The sequence below is a fragment of the Solanum pennellii genome, chromosome 5 (assembly GCF_001406875.1).
Source record: "Solanum pennellii chromosome 5, SPENNV200".
Lineage (NCBI taxonomy): Eukaryota > Viridiplantae > Streptophyta > Magnoliopsida > Solanales > Solanaceae > Solanum > Solanum pennellii.
This window is the reverse complement of record NC_028641.1, coordinates 11,667,634-11,687,556: the sequence shown is the minus strand read 5'-3', so window position 1 is coordinate 11,687,556 and position 19,923 is coordinate 11,667,634. Positions and strand designations below refer to the sequence as shown.

Here is a 19,923-nt window from a genome sequence, read left to right as displayed (position 1 = left end):
GATGTGTGGAAGTAGGTCGCTTCCTATGAGAATGGGGCTTATTCTCAAATGCACTCATGAAACCGGGATAGCACATGGCCATAACGTGCTGGCTGTTAAAGCTCATGTCAACACCTTGATTATTATGTGTGAGCAGTGATATTTTATTTCCCTTAAGCAGTCATAGTTCAAGTCTGAGACCACTACGACTCTGGAGTAAAAGTTACTGTTTCACTAAGTGGAGGTTCAATGCAGAGCACACCTTCATTATGCATAGTAGTCTTCCTTCAACTGATATACTCTCTTATCTAAATATTAAAATGAGTGGGGGATTGTTAGGTTATTAGCATTTTAATATTAATATTTAACATATTAAATTGCTTTATTTTGGAGTTATAAGAATGAACATTGGAATGGATGACTTCTACATCATCCATTAGCATTGGTTATCCATCAGTGTATTTCATTCTTAATTCCTCCATTACTCTTTGTAACCTTTGTAACCTATGTAACTCCCATTGTAATCTATGTAACCTATGTAACTCCCATTGTAACTTATGTAACTTATGTAACTTCCATTGTAACCTATGAAACTCCTAAGGCCATTATCTTCACTATTTACTACCTCCATTATCTTCCTATTCATTGCTAGGAAGACTTCTTGTAGTATAAATAGTGGTAGTCTTCATTTGGTTTTGGAGACACACAATTCATAAGAGAAAACAAAGAGTGAACGAGTTAGTCTAAAAGAGAGTTCTTATTAGTTGAAGGGAGGTGTTCTTTTTTGTGGAGCTTTGGACTCAACTCTTGTCCAGAGTTGTTGAGTTATACTTTGTGAAGGCTGTTGTATCCTGGAGGGGACAAGTCAAAGAGGACTACTGCTGGACCGGTGAAAAACATTTGCTGCAGTGGGCTTGAATCTTCTTAAAGAGAGCGAGATATCCGCGCCTCAGCCTGAAGAGATTACTTTCTTCATTTTATTTTCAATTGTAATCTTGCAATTTTATTATCTTGTAAGTTTTTTCACTAACAAAATGCAATATAGTTTGGACGGTATAGTGATTGAGGAGTTTGTTTTAAGACAACTATCGAAGCGACATAAAAAAACATAACGATTTGACAGTATCAATAGGTTCGACAAGATCCAATAAATCCAGAAAAAAAGTATAAATTATTGGACAAGTCTGAAGAAAAAGACAATAACAAAATACTTCAAGTTACTTTTAATGGGACAATTAATCTTTTTTAATTCATACTTTCGTAATAGAAAGTTTGAGACTGATCACACAACCTTCTTCTTGATTGTCATATTTTTACATTATTTAAGCATCTTCATTCGTAATATCATCATATAGTGTATCACAAACTCTGTAACAGTCACAAAATACTTAGTTATTTCTATTTCTTATTTTAATAGTACTTGTTAGTTAGTAAAAGTTAGGTACTTCATTAACATTGATAAGGTAAGACCTAGTCCTCCGCTTGTACTTATCCCTATTGATATCTTTTTATTTTTAATAAAAGACCGATAGATCCTTTGTCTAGGGGAAAATTTGGAGGAAAAAAACAAAAAAGCAATTAAAAATATTATTACATAAGTTGTGGAAAGAAAGTGGAAAAGAATTCATGAGATAATTACATCTTTAATCATGCTAATACATATATTTATATTGCCAACATCGTGATTTTTCATGCATTAATTATACCTAGCATAATATTAAATAAAATATATGATAAAATATCATGCATTATTTTTTTAATACACTTTATCACCGTATCAAAAAAGTTCCCTCACGTAGTAATCAACGGATGAAAATCTTCCAACAGAATCTGCGGGAAATGAATCAGATACAGATACGGCAGCTTACTTCATTTAAGACCATCCCGTTTCACATGCTGACAACCCAACCAGCCTATAATTCATTACACTCCCAACTACCCACCTTTATTATTCATTCACCCCCATTTATTCCTATTTATACATAAAAATATTACTACAGTTTATTACAACACAACAACAAAAAACCTTACTTTCCTTCCCTAAAAATAAAATGGCAAGTGCAAATAAATTAGTAGTTTTACTAATCGTTTCTATTGGAATAGTAATAGCTAATGGCGATGATGATAAGAGTTTGGGCGATAAGTGTGGTGCGGAGTTTCAAAAAGTGGCTGCATGTTTAACGTACGCGACGGGGAAGGCCCCATCGCCATCGAAGGAATGTTGCGATGCGGCGGAGGATATAAAAGATCATGACCCGGTTTGTTTGTGTTATATAATAGAACAGATCCATAAAGGATCAAGTCCTCAATTGAAGAGTATGGGAATTCAAGAAGAAAAATTGCTTCAGCTTCCTTCTGCTTGCAAACTCACTAATGCTAGCATCTCTAACTGTCCTAGTAAGTTCTTTTTTTTTTTAATACTATATACTATAAGAAAAAATATATGAGCTGCATGTTATGTGTAGACAAAAATTAGTTATGTGACATAATTAATTTCATGTGACACGTACGTTCTTGGTCATGCCATACTATATATAGTCAATATTTGACTTATAAGGTATACATGCTGTGAATTGCTTTTTAACTTGTAATACAGAGCGAAATACACACTAAGTTTAGGATTGTGTTTAATATTTTATCTATTTTACAAAGAATGATCTAGTTTAACTTGACACGAAGTTAAAGAAAATAAAAAAGACTTTTGATCATGTGGTTCTAAATTAAAATTATATCAAATGTACAAAATTGTCCTTTAATCTTGTGACCTTAAATATGTCACGTGGAAAGTTATTACCATAAAAAGAAAGAAATCGTTCTTTTTTAAACAAACTAAAAAGAAAATGATGTTATTATTTTTGAAATGGAGGAAGTATCTTTTTCAGTTTTTTTATTAAGCGTCACATGCTCATACAAAAAATAATTTTTTTCTTTTATTTCTTATTTCTTATTTTTCAAAAGTATTTTTTCAAAAGGTGTGTTAAGTATAATTTAATAAATAATATTGTATATAATTATTTAATAATAAGAAAATATATTTCTCTTAATTTAGATCAAAATTTATATAATTTAAATGAACAAGTAGTTGGGACACAGAGTAGCATCTGTCAATTACAAAACTCATTGTTTTGCATTCATTCTCTTTATAATCAACTTGTTCAAAATCCAACTGTTTGAATTTTTCTACCTTAATCGATAGTGAAGGATATTCATTATTTCAACAGTGATCGAATTTAAGAAGCAGCTGGACCAATTTGGACGGGGAGAATTGACTATTTAGGTTTTTTTCTGAAAAAAAATTATAATCTTTTTTTTTTAAACAAAAGATCTTGATTTATATCTAAAAATTTGAAGAAAAAAAATGTATTTTATCTTCTTTTTTTTTTTAATTTTAAATGACCAAAAATTCTTATTTCCTTTTTTAAAAATAAATAAATTAATTAATCTTTGTTTCTTTTAAAGGTTACTTTGGGTTTTTTTTTCTTCCCACCCAGAATTCGGAGTCCATAACAAAGCTTCGACTCAATTTGAATTGCTCTCAGCAAAGCCTATTCGAGATTGACGCTCTAATTTAAATTTTATCTATATCCAAAGCTCAAATATGAAACCTCTTATTAAAGATAACACATTCCCACCAATATATCATAAGTCGTATTGTTTACTCTTTAATGACACATTCTCACCAATACATCACAGGTCATATTGTTTACTCTTTCTTTTTTTCTGTTTGGTTATAATGACAAGTGACACAGTGCATCATAACTTAAATATAGATATTAAGTTCAATGTATTTAGGCATGAGAAATTTGACCAAGTGTACCTGAAAATAACCTTTATCTACCTGTCTACTCAAATTCAGCCACTACATCAATTATGGACCATTTCATAATGTTTTCAATAGTACAGGTCCTAATAATACATTGATGAAAATTGATATAAATAATCCTTTATTAAAATCATAATTTATAAATATTTACTTTTTCTTATGTTAAAGTGTAAAATGTATTCGAGGATATTTATTGATTAACTTCATAAAATGAATAAATATAATTTAATTATGTAAAACTTATTTACACCGAATGATTTTGACCGTAAAGTCTTCTCTATATGTCCTAGAGTTTTGAAAATGTGTCTCAATTTGGGCTAGCTAGCTAGCTAAGTAGCTATTCCATTTGATTTCATTTTACTTGTCAAGTTTATTAAAAATATTTAGCCTACAATATTTAAGTTTTTTTTTCTTATATATTTTTGGTGCATGAACAAAAATTAATTATGATGCTAAATAAAATATACAAAATATTAGTTATGTATACAAAAATATTTTTTTTCTTATATATTTTTGGTGAACGCAGAGCTCCTCAACATTCCTCCAACTTCTCCTGACTATGCCATCTTCACCAATGCCACCAGCAAATCGCCTGTATCCACCACACCATCCGCATCTTCATCATCATCATCACCAGATACTAACAAAGACGTCTCCAACGGATACAAGAACGGACCTCAACTTTCAGTCACCGGAACAATTGTGGCTGCTGCACTTGTTGCAATCTTTTTAGCTGTATTAATTCCTACGGAGCTACTTGTATTTTGATTGGCAAACCTACTTTTGGCTTTAATTTCCTTTAAAGTTTTTGGTTGTAGCTTGATCGTGTTGTTTTGTTTTAGAATTTGATGTACGTATGGAATTAATTATGTTGTATGGATTTAGTTTGCTGGTAGTACGAAACTAAGGAGCAGTTTGACCAAGTGAATTTATTCAACTTTATGCTTTTTGCTATTTGCTTATAAATTCTCTAATTTCATTTTCATAATTTTTGTTTCCTTATTGTATTCTCGATATAATAAAATTTTAAGAAAGTAAAATATAAATAAAATTACGTGGATTGATACCGTTTAATAAATAATTATCAATTTTAGCGATACTTTTATTTATTATTATTATTTATAGCAATATATAACAATACTATGTCCAATCTGCAATATGTATAAAAAATGAATTATGTATGCAATATATATGTATTATAACTATTTTTTAAAAATATATTATGCTTCTTTGGTAAAAAAAGTTGACACATTGAATTATAAATGTAATAAAATGTATAATAAATGTATTATCCATCAATAGAACTTGTATTGTATGTGAATAATAAACTGTTCTTTTTAATATATATTAAAATTATATTATAAATATATTAAAAATAATCAAATAAAAAGATTATTATTATAAATGATAAATATTTTCTCTAAGTTTCCAGAATTAGGTAAATAAAATTCATAGACTAAAAAAAATTGATCTGAAAAATTAGAAGAGATAAGATTTTTTTTTTAATTTAAAAATGAGTGAAAATAAATAAAGAAATGAGAAAGAGGAAGGCTGTGGAGAAAGGGTAGGACCATATACTCTTTTATTTATATAAAAATAAAATAATTCCTCACATACCAAGTCAAACTTTATGGCTCTATCCCCACAAGAAACTGGTAAAGTAGACAATATTCGTTACGTTATATTTCTTATATAAACTGTTTGAAAAATTTACGCGATTTAGTAAATTTATATTATTTAATTAATTATTATAGTTATAGTTTGTTATAATTATTATTCGTAATTTTAATTAAACATTTATTACGTTGAATGACTCCGTCTTAATATAATTAGTCAGGTTCGTCATATTGTATAATTCGCAACTAACAATTCTTCGCTTGATTTGTACTCGATAGTTTGTATTTGTATATGATGATGATTTTCTTTGATTTTTCAGTTTTATCACTATAATCTTTATTCATATAACTTTTTAGAGTTTATATAAACGTGTAATTTTTGAATTTTATATGATATACTTTGTATACTTGTGAAAAGTTCATATGTTTATGTTTGTATCAATTCGTTATTTCAAGTTTTTTCATATTTGTGTAATTCCAGATTTTGTTTTACTCAACTATACAAAAAAAAATGTGAACTATACAAACGTACCCGTGAATTATACAAGCGAGATGTGAATTATACAATTATTGCTCTCTCTTGCTCGCCTGTCCCCCCCCCCCTCCTAATCTCACTCGCCTCTTCTCTTCCTCTCTCAATCTCGCTCGCCTCTCTTCCACTCCCTGCCCTCTCTTGTTAGCCTCTGATCTCCTCCTCTGCCAATCTCGCTCGTCATTCTCCTCCCTATAACTTGTAGCTACAGATCATGATTAGCAAACTATACCTATGTAGCGTAATTAAACTATTAGTGGTTAGATGCGAAAGTTCCCTGAAATATTATCATAAAATGACCATTCACACTTTTCTTTTGTGTTTTCTTGCTAAAGCATCTTGTTCTTCTTTTCTAAAAAGAATTTTAACAATACCGTAAACATGAACTATTTCAAGTAAATTATATATCAAAAGAAGTATCGAGAAGATTTTATATCTATAATTTAGAACTGTTTAGAGGTGATTTCGAGTTAATCGTGATTGCATAGTCAATGTATACTTCATGTATATATAGTGAATGTATAATTCATGTATAGTTAAGCTATTTTGAGTTACTGAACGCGTATGTTATCATTATGACTTTCCGTGCCTGTTTTAGCTTTTGCTCAAAATAATACAGTTCTGTAGCTCTCAAAGACGTCTAAGATGGTGCCTAGATCATGATTTTACTAGACTTAATGTTGAGTCCGACTCCCTTTTGATTATTCAGACAAATAAAGGTATAATCAACCCCCCCCCTTGGCAGATCAAAGATGATATTAAACAGATTCAATTCATGGTTCACTTGGTCATTTCTCTTTTATTCACACCTTCCGAGAAGGTAATAACAACTTATTTACTCGCGGATATGACTAAACATTCCAAAAACAACTACTATTTTCACCGAGGCCATAAATCTTCATTCTAAGATTAGATGCACCTTGAAGAATGATGTAGTTGGCAAGCCCAACATTAGAATTCGAGTGAAGAAGTGGAACTTCATAAATGAACTTGGTTAAATTTTATTTGGTTGCTTTTAGTTTTATGAATTCTAGTATTTCTTGAAAGCTTATGTGACAATGAGCAACCTCCTTTATAAAAAAAAAGAAAAAAGAAGCAAAAAAAGCTATATGAGTTTTGGACTATATCATAGTGCATAGTTCATGTATAAATACACTATATTGTATAGTCATTGTATACTTTCTTTTACTTTTGTCAAGCTATAGTGTATAGTCAATGTATACTTTTATGACTTCTAACTATTTATAATATAAATATAACATGTGAACTTATGTGTATTGTGTTTTATTGAACTTATGTGAATCAGATTATCCACCCACAAAGAAGTTAGGCAAGAAAATGTAACATCTTAATGATGTATAATCATATTCAAAGCAAATGAAAACTAGTACAAATTGTCTCATATAAAACAAAATAACATGATGCCAACTTTAGGAGACCATTCATGGGTTAACCCCTCAAGTAATACAGTTGAGGCTCTATCTCTTAAGACTAGCCTAAGATGGTGTCTACATCATGATTTTCATAGAGTTAATGAAGAGTCCAACTCCCTTTGATTATTCAAACAATTAAAGGTATGATTAACCTCCCTTGGCACACCAAAGATGATATTAAATAAATTCAATGCAGGAGTTTAGTTGGTCATTTCTCTTTCATTCACACTTTCAGAGAAGGTAACACTACAAATGATTTGCTTGCGGATATAATTGAACATTGCGAAACAACTATCTTTTTCACCGAGGCCATAAATCTTCATTCTAAGATTACATGCATCTTGAAGAATGATGTAGTTGGCAAGCCCAACATTAGGATTCGAGTGAAGAAGGGCAACTTCATAAATGACTTTGGTTAAATTTTGTTTGTTTGCTTCTAGTTTTATGAATTCTAAAATTTTTTTGTAAGTTTATGTGACAATCAACAACCCTCCTTCCTTTTTTTTTCTTCTAAAAATAGAAGCAAAGAAAGCTATATTGAGTTTTTGGAGTATATCATAATGTATAGCCAGTGTATAGTCCATGTATAAGTACATTTAACTATATAGTCATTGTATACTTCCGTTTACTTTTGCCAAAATGTATACTTTTATGACGTTTAACTATTTGTAATTTAAATAAAACATTGTATACTTTTATGACTTCTATTAAACTTATGTTAATCAGATCATCCACCCACACTGAAGTTAGGCAAGAAAATGTAACAGCTCAATGATGTATAACCATATTCAAAGCAAAGGAAAACTAGTAGAAATGGTCTCTCTTTCCAACAGAAGTAAACAGAGAATTATACATACACAAAGTTTTATAACTTGCTTCCCTAACCTTGAGAAAATATTTATGTTTTTCCCACCAACTACATCACCCCGTCATACGATCAATAGTGTTTCCACTTATCATGTATAGTTACTCGAACCCTTTACCTACCAGATGATAACAGAGTCGCTTAACCACTTGAGCAAGTCTCACTTGTCAACCTTGAGTAAATTAACATGCTGAAGAAGCTGCAGTTTCGAAGGACATTTTCCTTACAAGAAGGCAAGTGATTTTAGAGGGCTGAGCATGTGTATTATCAACTGTACACAACACGAAATCGGGTCGATATAATGCTAAAGCCAATCTTTCTTTTCCTGCATCCAAACCAGAAGCATCTAACAGAACATGCCATGAATTTCTATGAGCTTCTGAGATCCAATGCATTGAATAGCGCGTTTCTTCTACATAAGCAGGATAAGCAAATAGCCCTTTTGGACTATGCTTTGATCTTCTCCGAAAATATTGACTTAGTTGTGATCCTTTGATCCTTAAATCAAGCCATGTTTCTGGTGCTGCAATCACTTTTGAATCTTTAAAAGTAACAAATTCGCGTATACAGTCATACTCTACACCAAGAATTGTCATATAGTAATTTCCCCTGAAGAAAGGGTAACACTCTCCAATCATCATCATGGCTTCTTTCAATGTAAGTGCAAAAACAACTAAATACTCCTCTTCACTTAGTCCACATTGTTGCAATGCTCGATTACGAACTTGTATTTCTGGGATTGAAATGAAATTCCCTTGGTACGAAGTTTTCTTTGTTAGGATATCAAGCAATCTTGATGGCTCCAATTGGATTTTTCCCAACTCTGAATTACTAGTACCAAAAGAAGGCGATGAAGACTCTCTCCTCGGGGATTTTCCCTTTTCGTTCATACAAAGTGCATAAAGATCAATTTTATCCCCTTCTTCCACAAGTCCATTGCAATATTCGGGGTACTTAGCTAAAACATATTGTTGAACATATTGCATTTCACTTGGTGTAATTGGACCTGACCATCTTAAATCAAGCCCATGGAGTGTTGATATTGCTTCTGCCACCAAATGTGCTGGAATTACAGTATTTGCTTTCTGTTCATTTATCAACAATTCTTTTTAAATATCATACAAAAAAAAAAACATCTTCCAGAATATAACTTATATCAATATAACTTATATCACGTTTGGTTATCATTTTCCATCGCAATTATCTCAATTCTCAACTTGACTTTAACCAACATAAAAAAACATTGGTATCAATGTTTCATACTCAAGGATTTCAAAAACCATCAAGTTTGCCAATTTTACTATAAATCTTTAATAATATCTTTTCAGAAATAATTTACACTCTTCCAATGAAGTGTTTTAGATAAAACAAGTCATTCCAACCACATCTAAAATATAAAACAACAAAATTATGGTTAAAATTAGCATATGGATAGAGAGAAATTGAACTTGCCTTAATCACCATGCTGTTTGGTCTGCTATTAATTGGTGATTTTGGTATAGGAGGTAACAAGGAATATTCTACAACTTCACCATCCTAATCATGAAATTAAAACCTTGATTAGTACCAAAACCTTCATAATTAATCAGAAGTTATAGAAGAGCCCATACCTTGTTATCTTTGTTTAGGGTTAATTCTATTTGGGCGTCTTTTCCCATGTTGTGATGTTTTTGCACACTGATTTTAATTAAACAAAATAAGCAGGAACTGAAACAGGGAAGCTTTTAGAAGAATAATGGTGCACAAGAACCTAATTAAATTGTTTTTAAATAAAAAATGTATCACTCTATTCTTTTTTGAATAAATAAAAAATGGAGTGTCATATAAAATGAGTAGATAGTACCACTCTTTCGGTCCAATTTATCTTTTCTACTCTTCTGATTTATAAAGGAGTTTTTGACTGTATATTACGTCTAAGATATGTGTTTTTTATTTAATTTTGTATAAATTTAAATGTTCATTTATCTATGTTCAAAGTTAGAGGAATACATATATATCAAATAAAATTAAATTAAATTGAACATATTATACTTTTTCTTTTTATCAAATTGAAAGAATGCTCACAAAATCAATTCACAAAGGTATCTGATTTATATATTATATAATAATATAAAGATTCTTTTGTTGTTAATGTTTTTAAACCTATTAACAAAGAAAATTATAGTATGTAATTATCCTGTTAAATGATCAAACATTTTAACTATTCTCTTACATCGATAATAAGAAACTAAATTTGAGATAATTTTTAGTTTTCATAAAGTTTATGAATTAATTAGCGGGGGACATAGTTATTAGTAATAAAGTTTCAACAAATCAACTACAATATATTGTATTGTTAGTAAGTTGGCATTTAGTCATTAAATAAATTTAAAAACGGTCATTGAGGTTGATGTTATTGATTTCTCAATATAATAATTTCATTCAAGCAGACACATAAACCAATCACAAGTTGACTAAAAGCAATACGGAGAGTGCAACAACTCACTAAATTAATTTGTTAATGACTAATTAACAAAAATATAGAGGAATCAAATTGAAAAAAATTATATAGTTATTGTTAGAGATAGCGACCCTTAAAGCATTTAAGAACGTTGGTTAGGTATCAGGATTGTTTGGTCCTACTATGTGAGATCATCTTGAATTGTTCAGTACTAATTCAACCAACAATTGTTTTAATTATAATAATAATAATAATAATAATAATAATAATAATAATAATAATAGAATTATCCCACCTTTGGTCTCATCTCCAAGTTTATTTAATAATTTAAAGTGAAAAGAAAATTTATTTGAAGAAACATATTATCTAGAATGTTCACATTTGACCAAAAATCTATAGTACAAAGGCATCTTTTCTCTGCTCTTACGGGTATTTATATTGCACAAAAGAACAATTAGACAAGGAGTTCTCCACATACAATATGCAAATGATGATATCTGTTTATTTTTTTTAAAAAAAACTTGTTCATTAAAATAGATCTAGTGTTTTATGCAGAGCGAGGTCGAATCGAGATAGTTAATACCTATACACTCCATGTGTCTTATTATTATTATTATAATAATAATAATAATAATAATAATAGTTGTTGTTGTGAAATTCAGGCTACACAAGAGGACCGGTTGACATTTGACACGTGAAAGCATGAATTAAGCTAGAACTAGGCCGACAATAGAAACCCCAATTTCGAATCAATATAATGACCTTCTAGGTTATTTATGTGTTTATGCCTTTTTTCCCCATTGTTTATAGCTCAGTCACCTAGTTGTTCGCTTAGTTTTTATCTGAATTTTTGTGTTTTGGAACTTTTGAACCTTGAAAAGTTGATTTTTGACTAAAAGTTCATAAAATTAGCCTCAAAATTCAATTCTGACGGTTCCATCAACTTCGGAAGGGGTCATTTTAGTCAGCTCCATAATATCGAGTTTTATCTGGGACAACCCTTCGTGCGAATCCCGAGGCTTCCAAGTTAATTTTAATCCCCCTTGTAGATATCAACTTAAAATATGATTCGGGTGTGGGACTAGGGGTGGCAGGGGGACCGGGATGTCCCGCTCGCCCCGGCCCGCGTCCCGCCCCGCCCCGTTTCGAACCTGTCCCGTCCCCTAGGGTTTAGGGGTTTTTAGGGGTGGGGGATGAGGGGACCCGGCCCAGTTGAACCGGTCAGTTCGCGGGATCCCCTCTGTTTTTTTTTTAAATTTTAAAATTTTTTACCGTTAAGATCCGTCGGGGAAACGGCTAGTTGGCCCCCCAACGGATTTTTGCTCCTTTTTGTGTTCCCAAACACCCCCTACCACCCCCCTACTTTTAAAACTTTATTTTAAACCCTCAAGTTATTATAATTACATTTTAACCCATTTTTAATACTATAAATACACGTATCCTCTACTATTTCTTACAAAATCATCTATTCTCATTTCTCTCATCTATTTTCTATATTCTATCAACTCTCAACTCTCAAGTGTCAATCTTAATTTCTATTCAATTTTAATTCTCATATTATTTGAATCCATATATTTTAATTTTCAATCCAAAATTTTCATATTATATCTATAAATATAATTATATTATCTCATATTTGTTATCAAGTATTGGCTTGGAGTTACAAATTACAAGTTACAACAAATCACAAGCTTCAACATTCGGTTTAACGTCTGCTATTAACGCAGACGTTCGGTGCATTCGTTTCATAATATTTATATTTTATTATTCGTCTTTACTTTTGTGTTATTATTATTTTTATATTACACTTTATATATATATATATATATAAAATTAAGTATGAGTTCTAGCAAAAAAAATAGCGGTAAAGGAAAAGAGAAAGCACAAGATAACGAAGAAAGTAGACTTTTTAAATTATTTAATTTTGGTAAAAAAAATAGTAAAGAAAAAAAGAGTAGTAAAAGTGGTGGTACTTCATCTAAATCAACGAGTAGAGTTAGATTTAACATAAATGATTCTACTTATGTTGATGATACTCCTTATAATATTGATTCAAATGTTCAACTCGATCACGAAAGTTTAGAACGACGTTATGGTAATATTAATCCTAATGTTGATGAAAATTCAGGTGAAGAAGTAGAAGCTGATTTGGGAGAAGAGGAGTTAGAAGAAACACCTACTAGTCCGGTGACAGAAGTTCCAAATGAGACTATCAATTTACCGGAGCAAAATTTTGGACATCCACCCCTTATACCTCCCACAAGGGAGAAGGTGAAGTATCAACGACCTAAAACTTCTATTGTGTGGCAATTTATGACTTTTGATAAAGAAAATAGTGTTGCTATTTGTAATAAGTGTAAGCAACCTTTTAAACATAAACAAGGTGGGGGTCAAGGTGGAACGGGGGGATTAAATAGACATTTGTTATCTTGTGTGCCGATTCAATATAAAGAAGCTAAAGCATAAGCCAATAGAAAAAAGGGAATTTCGATTAATGAATTAGATATTACCGGTAATGCATCGATAGGGGCTTCTAACATGGTTCAAGGAACATTAGATCCTTTTAACCCCGCTGGTCCAATAACACAACATAAATATAATAAGAAATTAGATCAGGAAAATTTAGCTAAAATGGTTTCTGTTTGTGGTTTGCCTTATAATTTTCCTTCAAATCCCGATTTTATTGAATATATTCAACAAACTTATAATCTGGATTATAGAGGCTTTTCAAGAAATACTGTTAAATCTGATGATTTCGAATTTCAAGGTAAACATTGTCAATTTCTTCGTTGTATATTTAGCATATTAGATAGTAGAGTGTCTATAGCTTCGGACATGGGTCGTAGTGTTAATGGAAATGATTATTTAACTATTATTGCACATTGGATTGATCATAATTGAAATTTGCAAAAAAGAATTATAAGTTATAAACTATGATAGAGAAAAAAACTGGTGCATATTTAGCTTCAAATTTTTTTAAGTGTTTTAGATTATTACATGATTATAGATAAAATAATGTCTGTCGCATTAGATAATGCATCTAATAATACAAACGCTGCTAAAATGTTATAAGTTATATTATGTCCAATTGTCAATAATGTTTTTCATGTTAGATATATTGCACATATATTAAATTTAGTTGTACAAGATGGTATTTCATTTTTTGATTGTGGTAGCGTAAAAGTTGAATATGCTGTTACCTGGATTTTTCATACAAACAATGCTGCTAGAATTAGGGAATTTAATGAGCGTTGTTTACTATGTGAATTGTCACCTCGAAAAATTCCAAAACATATTAAAACAAGGTGGAATTCTCTTTACGAAATGCTTTCGGTTGCTTACAAATATAGAAGGCCCATACAAATGGTTTTTAATGCTCATAATGCTGACCCATTAGATAGAATTTTTGATGAAGATTGGGAAGAAACTAAAGAACTATTACAATTTTTAAGACTTTTTTATGATGCTACTACCATGTTTTCAGAAATTTATTATCCTACTATTTCATCCGTATTAATAAATATTTGTGCTCTTTCAATTCAATTTTGTAAATATAAAAAAATAATAAATTTTGAGTTGCAATTGAAGGTATGATTGAAAAATTTAAAAAATATTTTTCCTATTCCTCAAGTTTTTTTAACGGCTACTTTACTTCATCCTGTTTATAAATTACAAGGTGTGCAAGACCTTGTTGACACTTTTTATGAAACTTTAGAAATTTTACCGGAAGAAATTCTAAATTGTCAAACGTGTAAGTATAGCATAAAAGTAGAAGCAAAACTGTTGTATGAAAAATATAGAACTACGGAAAATTTTCAAGGAGAAGTTGGTCAAACTTCTAATGTTGAGATTGATTTGTCACTTCCAATTTCAAATTATATGCGAGGTTTTCTTGGTCTTAATTCTACTAACCGTGATGATTTTGAAGAATATCTTAATCAATCTTTAGAAGTATTGGAAATCAAAGATGGAAATGAAGATTTATTAGGATGGTGGAGTAGGCGAAGCTATGCATTTCCAACTTTGAGCAAAATGGTTGGTGATGTTCTAGCTATTCAAGCTTCATCAGATGAATCGGAGGCTGCTTTCAGTGCGGCAAGGTTTCAAATTGGTGATCATAGACATTCATTTGCGGAAGACAGTTTGGAAACAACAGTTTTATTTAGAGACTGGTGCAATGCTGAAAGGAGGAATAACAATTTCCCAAAGTTAAGTAAAAAACAAGCGAGTTGGATCAAAACACAAATTTAATGCAGTGATGATGAATTAGAGGCACAAGAATTTCTAGCAAGTTTGCCAACACCGGAGGATATCACCATCGATATGATGCGACAATTAGAATTAAATTTTAAAGGAGAAAACAGATATTTTAAGATTACATTCGAGAACTAACTGAAACAGAACCCTTCCTAGAAGGTGGCTGCGTAAAATTAGTTACTCATCTAATATCTGTAACAAATATTAGTTTTACGTATGAGAACTTATTGAAACAGAACCCTTCCTAGAAGGTGGCTGCGTAGATTAGTTACTCCACTAATATTTGTTAATTGTAAGTTGTAACTTCTAAGTTCTATTGAATAAATTTGAAGGTTTTAACTTTTGTTCAAGTTTTTTTTATACAATTATTATTTTGCATTTTAATTTTAATATATACAATTAAGTATATACTAAAGTACTAAACTAATTTTAAAATACTTAATTTAAAGTTTACAATTTACATTACTTTAAAATATTTAAATTACAAATTTAAACTTCTCAAATTTGAAATTTAAAACTTTAAAGTTAAAACTTGAAATTTGAAAATTGAAACTTTAAATTTGAAAATTTATTTTGATATTTGAAAATCAAAAATTACATTTAAAATTTATTAGCTAAAGACGTGTAATTTCAATACAAATATATAAGTATTTAAAAAAAAAATCGCCCGTCCCATCCCGTCCCGTCCCCCCAAATCCCATCCCATCCCGTATATATAATGGGACGGGATGGGACCTATTTTTGTCCCCCCAATCCCGGTCCCGTATCAAATCCCCTCCCCGTCCCCCGTCCCGTCCCGTCCCCCTTAGTCCCGTCCCCCAGTCCCCTTCCCCGTCCCCTTGCCAGCCCTATGTGGGACCCACTTTTTGTCAAGATGAACTCAAATGAATGTTTTGACTGCTCTGTTGAGTCCAAAGTTTTGAATTTATTTGGGTTGCATATTCCATTTGCGTGCACAAGGTTCTAAACATATTTTGGGCCCCTAGCGGAGTCCGAAGAGCTTAGCTTAATTTTTTTGGTGCCTGATGCTGGTGCAACCAATTTCGCAATCCTAGGGTCTCTTAAGCGGCTCGAGCTCTGTTTTAGTGGGCTAGGCAGCCAGACGATAGCTGCTTTAACAATCTTGTCTAGCTTGGGATTTGTCTCTTAAGAAGTTCTGGCCTCGCTTAAGTGACGTACAATTTATTGGCTAGGGGTTTGCTTTGGCTAGAACCACCCTTTATGCCCCGCCCCTTTTGCGGCACCTGCAGCTGTCTTAAGAGCAAACTCGATCAATAATTATTTAATTAATTCCAAGTGCAGTTTTCCCTCCATCTTAGTTCAAAATCCAGTGATTCAAAGTCCTGTGTGTTTTTTGAGCTTGGGAATACTAAGGTGCGTGATCGAGGAAACATTGTTGGAGGTGAAATCACTATTCTTGGGCATGCCTTAGCTTAATTCTTGTCCTTTTAAGTGTGAATTGTTGCATGTATTGATTCTTCCTGTTTCAAGCCCCGAATTATGTTTCATTTTGGAAAACAAGTTCGGGAGATTAAATTGGACCTTTAGATAGAGTCCTTTTTTAAATTTCTGATGTGGGTCCTATAATTTCTATTTTTATTCGAATATATATCTGTCTCCGTTTTATGTAATTCTAATGTCTAAATGACCATATTAAAATTATGATCCTAATTTTGATTGCGCGACATTGTTCGAAGACGTGAATTGAAGCTCGCGCGGTTGATCTAATTGTAGGCTACAACTTCCCATTCCTTAGATTGAGATAAAAATGTGAAATCATGTTGATTTGAGTGAATTAGGGGCTGGTAACTAGTTGATCATGCTACTTCACTTAGAAACAATGTTTTAGGATTATATCGGGATCATCGGGAGTAAACATATGTTAGGTGAGTTACGTGATCATTCTTACCTTGTGGTTGGCCTTGGTTGATTATATTGTTGAATGCTTGAGCTTGTTTGGCCTTAGTCTAGGCTTAGAATAGTGCTTTCCATAGACTTGCAATATTTGAAGCTGCTTGGCCTTTAGTTTTTCCTCGACATTATTTAAGATGATTTACCTCCTTAAAAATTGGAGTAGCAGACTCGAGTCTGCTAGAATGAGCCTTAGATTAGGTGTTGACTTAGGTTTGATGACGTTTTATCCACTCTCCTTCTTTCTACAACCCCGTGTGTTATATTTTAGATTTTGGGCTTCACTTGGTGACTTGGGATTGGAGTTGATTCAAGCTTGGAGTATTTTTTTTATTACATGAGAGTGAGCTCTGTCCTACATCAGTTTTATGATGATGCTTTTACATGAGATCCTTCAACAACCATTTATTGTCGCAAATTCAAGGTTGGGTCACTGCTCCTTATTCTATACGGATTTGATTCCTATTAGTTGTAGATTTAAGGTCTAGTCATGATGCTCTTTATCCTCTATGGAATCGATACACTTTTGCTACAACCTATTTTTTCTTTTGGTGACCATCCGTGGTTCAAGGTCCGGGCTCTACACCCCTCAGCTCTGGGCAACTCTTATCGTTACTTGCCTTCTCCGACTCTAAAATCATCATGACTAATTCTTAGTAGATTTAACTATTCAGTGTAACACTAGACTTAAGGGGTTTCATTTAACTTTTTACTTAACTTGTGCACCAGTGTACCTTCTTTGCTTATGATGTCCAATTAAGCTTACAACTACATTGAGAATGATCATTAGTAGCAATTAATTGTTAAATGTCGCTAAATATATTTTTTTAACGACAATTAGGACTCTTTGTATATGTCCCTAAAACCTTTAGAGACATTGATTCTAATTGCACTTAAATAACTCAGTAAAAATTTTAGCACTCTTTATTATTATCAATATTTATTGCCGCTAAAAGTTATTTTTATTATAGTGTTAATTATATGTACTTGTGGTTTTGTTGGTTGGTTAATTGGTCACATTTTATTCAAGAAATGACTTGGGTTAATTTTATCTTAGTACACTCGCATGAATTTCTTGCTTTAACTTCCATTGTCTCTAGATTCTGTCATATCTTATGACTCGGTGGGACTGACAGTCCGGTCACCTAGTTGTTCCTTTGGTTATTGTGTAAGTTTCCATGTTTTGGAGCTTTTAAAACTTGAATGGTTGATTTTGATCAAAAGTTCAAAATTATTTAACATGTTTAAATTGAACTATATTACAAAATCTGATTCACACAGTTGAGAATGAGAACCTAAGGATGTGATAACATGAGTCTATATCATCCAATTGGATTATAACATTTGATTATCAAATGATATTGACATGGGTAACATTGACTTTGCCTGAATTTTCAATTCTCAATATACAAAGGCAATTCACTTTTATTTTTGTCAAACCCCAAAATGTTTCTAATTAAACAACCAATTTAGCTCAAGTAAATAATTCTATTTCTAGCAGCAATTATCTAATGGGTAAAAGCCCAAGTCCTTGCTAATGAATCTTTCTTACAAAATTTACCCTTTTCTCAAGTAAAATAATCAATGGTTAGTAACTCTTCAATGAAAATAAATTTATTCTCAAATAAGCTAAAAGTAGAATCTATAGCAATTTACACTATTGTAAGCTCTTTTCAAACATAAGTTCTCTATCTTTAACAAGGCTTTTAGCCTATAACATATCTCTTCATGCCCCAACTTTATATTCTTTACACCCCTTATATCTCCTTTCTTTTCTAATTAAACAACCAATTTAGCTCAAGTAAATAATTCTATTTCTAGCAGCAATTATCTAATGGGTAAAAGCCCAAGTCCTTGCTAATGAATCTTTCTTACAAATTTTACCCTTTTCTCAAGTAAAATAATCAATGGTTAGTAACTCTTCAATTAAAGTAAATTTATTCTCAAATAAGCTAAAAGTAGAATCTATAGCAATTTACACTATTGTAAGCTCTTTTCAAACATAAGTTCTCTATCTTTAACAAGGCTTTTAGCCTATAACATATCTCTTCATGCACCAACTTTATATTCTTTACACCCCTTATATCTCCTTTCTTTTCTTATTTTTTTAAATAAGAAGCAGTCGAATAAATCATTGGAAAAATCACTCGATTCTACAATAAAAAAATCAATACAATAAAACAAATCCACAACTCGAAAAAGAACTATGTCATGAAAACAAATTCATGGAGTTTATTGACACACTATTTATAAGAGGCAAATTAGGAATACACTCGATATAACATTAAAACAAGCCTAGTGAGATCAATCAACACATCAATAAAATCAAAGACATCAATTAGAAACATCACCCATAAGGGCATAAAATAATTACAAATCATGCAACCAAGGGCATACAAATGTATCAAAAACATATCAAAACAACAACCAATCCTGAACTTTGACACCGTCAATGTATCTCATAATATCATAACATGAATGACAATGAAGTCTCGTTTTGACAGGCAAACACTTTTTTTAATTGCTCCGGAAAAATTTCACCTAGACTTATCAAGATGTGATTGAAGATACAAGCCACAATTATCTCCTTATGAATGGCTATTTTGGTATCATTCTTCGAAGGAATCAAGCAAGAACACACAAAGTTGAGCCAATGTTTGGCATGAACAGTCAGGTCTTTCTTCATTGTTGGGCTACCAGACATGGCCCAACAAGACATCCCCGAGCTATAACTAGAGCAATGTAAAGACGTTAGTCCTCCTTGTTTCCACCTGATATGCATATTCAGTACTAAAACCTTTTTAGAATCATAAAACACATAGTTTATGGCCTATATTGTGCAATTAACTACTACATCTTGAACCAAAACACTTCCTAAGTATGGATGAATATGTACCAACGCCTTATAGTTTTTATGATTCATTCTAGCTTGGTAGCAAGCAAAGACCTCATGAACTATTTGAAGAAACAAACAACCGAGAAACTCAAAGAACAATTGGCACTCCCTCTTAATTACTGTTTCTTCCACCTCTACATAGTTATCTAGGAAACAATACAAACTAAAGTC

The 19,923-nt window shown here is 31.5% G+C and overlaps 2 protein-coding genes across 2 annotated transcripts; one reads left to right on the top strand and one right to left on the bottom strand.

Moving 5' to 3' along the window:
* The first annotated feature begins 1,964 nt into the window (after positions 1-1,964).
* LOC107018500 (non-specific lipid transfer protein GPI-anchored 1) lies at positions 1,965-4,764 on the top strand. Its single transcript, XM_015218995.2, has 2 exons — positions 1,965-2,376; positions 4,329-4,764. Exons 1-2 carry the CDS (start codon positions 2,031-2,033, stop codon positions 4,568-4,570), a joined length of 588 nt encoding a protein of 195 aa, XP_015074481.1. The 5' UTR covers positions 1,965-2,030; the 3' UTR covers positions 4,571-4,764.
* A 3,374-nt stretch (positions 4,765-8,138) lies between these two features.
* On the bottom strand, positions 8,139-10,056 carry LOC107019914. The gene is made up of 3 exons (XM_015220275.1): positions 9,859-10,056; positions 9,701-9,784; positions 8,139-9,333 (listed from the first exon to the last, which is right to left on the bottom strand). The coding sequence occupies exons 1-3, from the start codon at positions 9,904-9,906 to the stop codon at positions 8,431-8,433; spliced, it is 1,035 nt and encodes a 344-aa protein (XP_015075761.1). The 5' UTR covers positions 9,907-10,056; the 3' UTR covers positions 8,139-8,430.
* Positions 10,057-19,923: the final 9,867 nt, after the last annotated feature.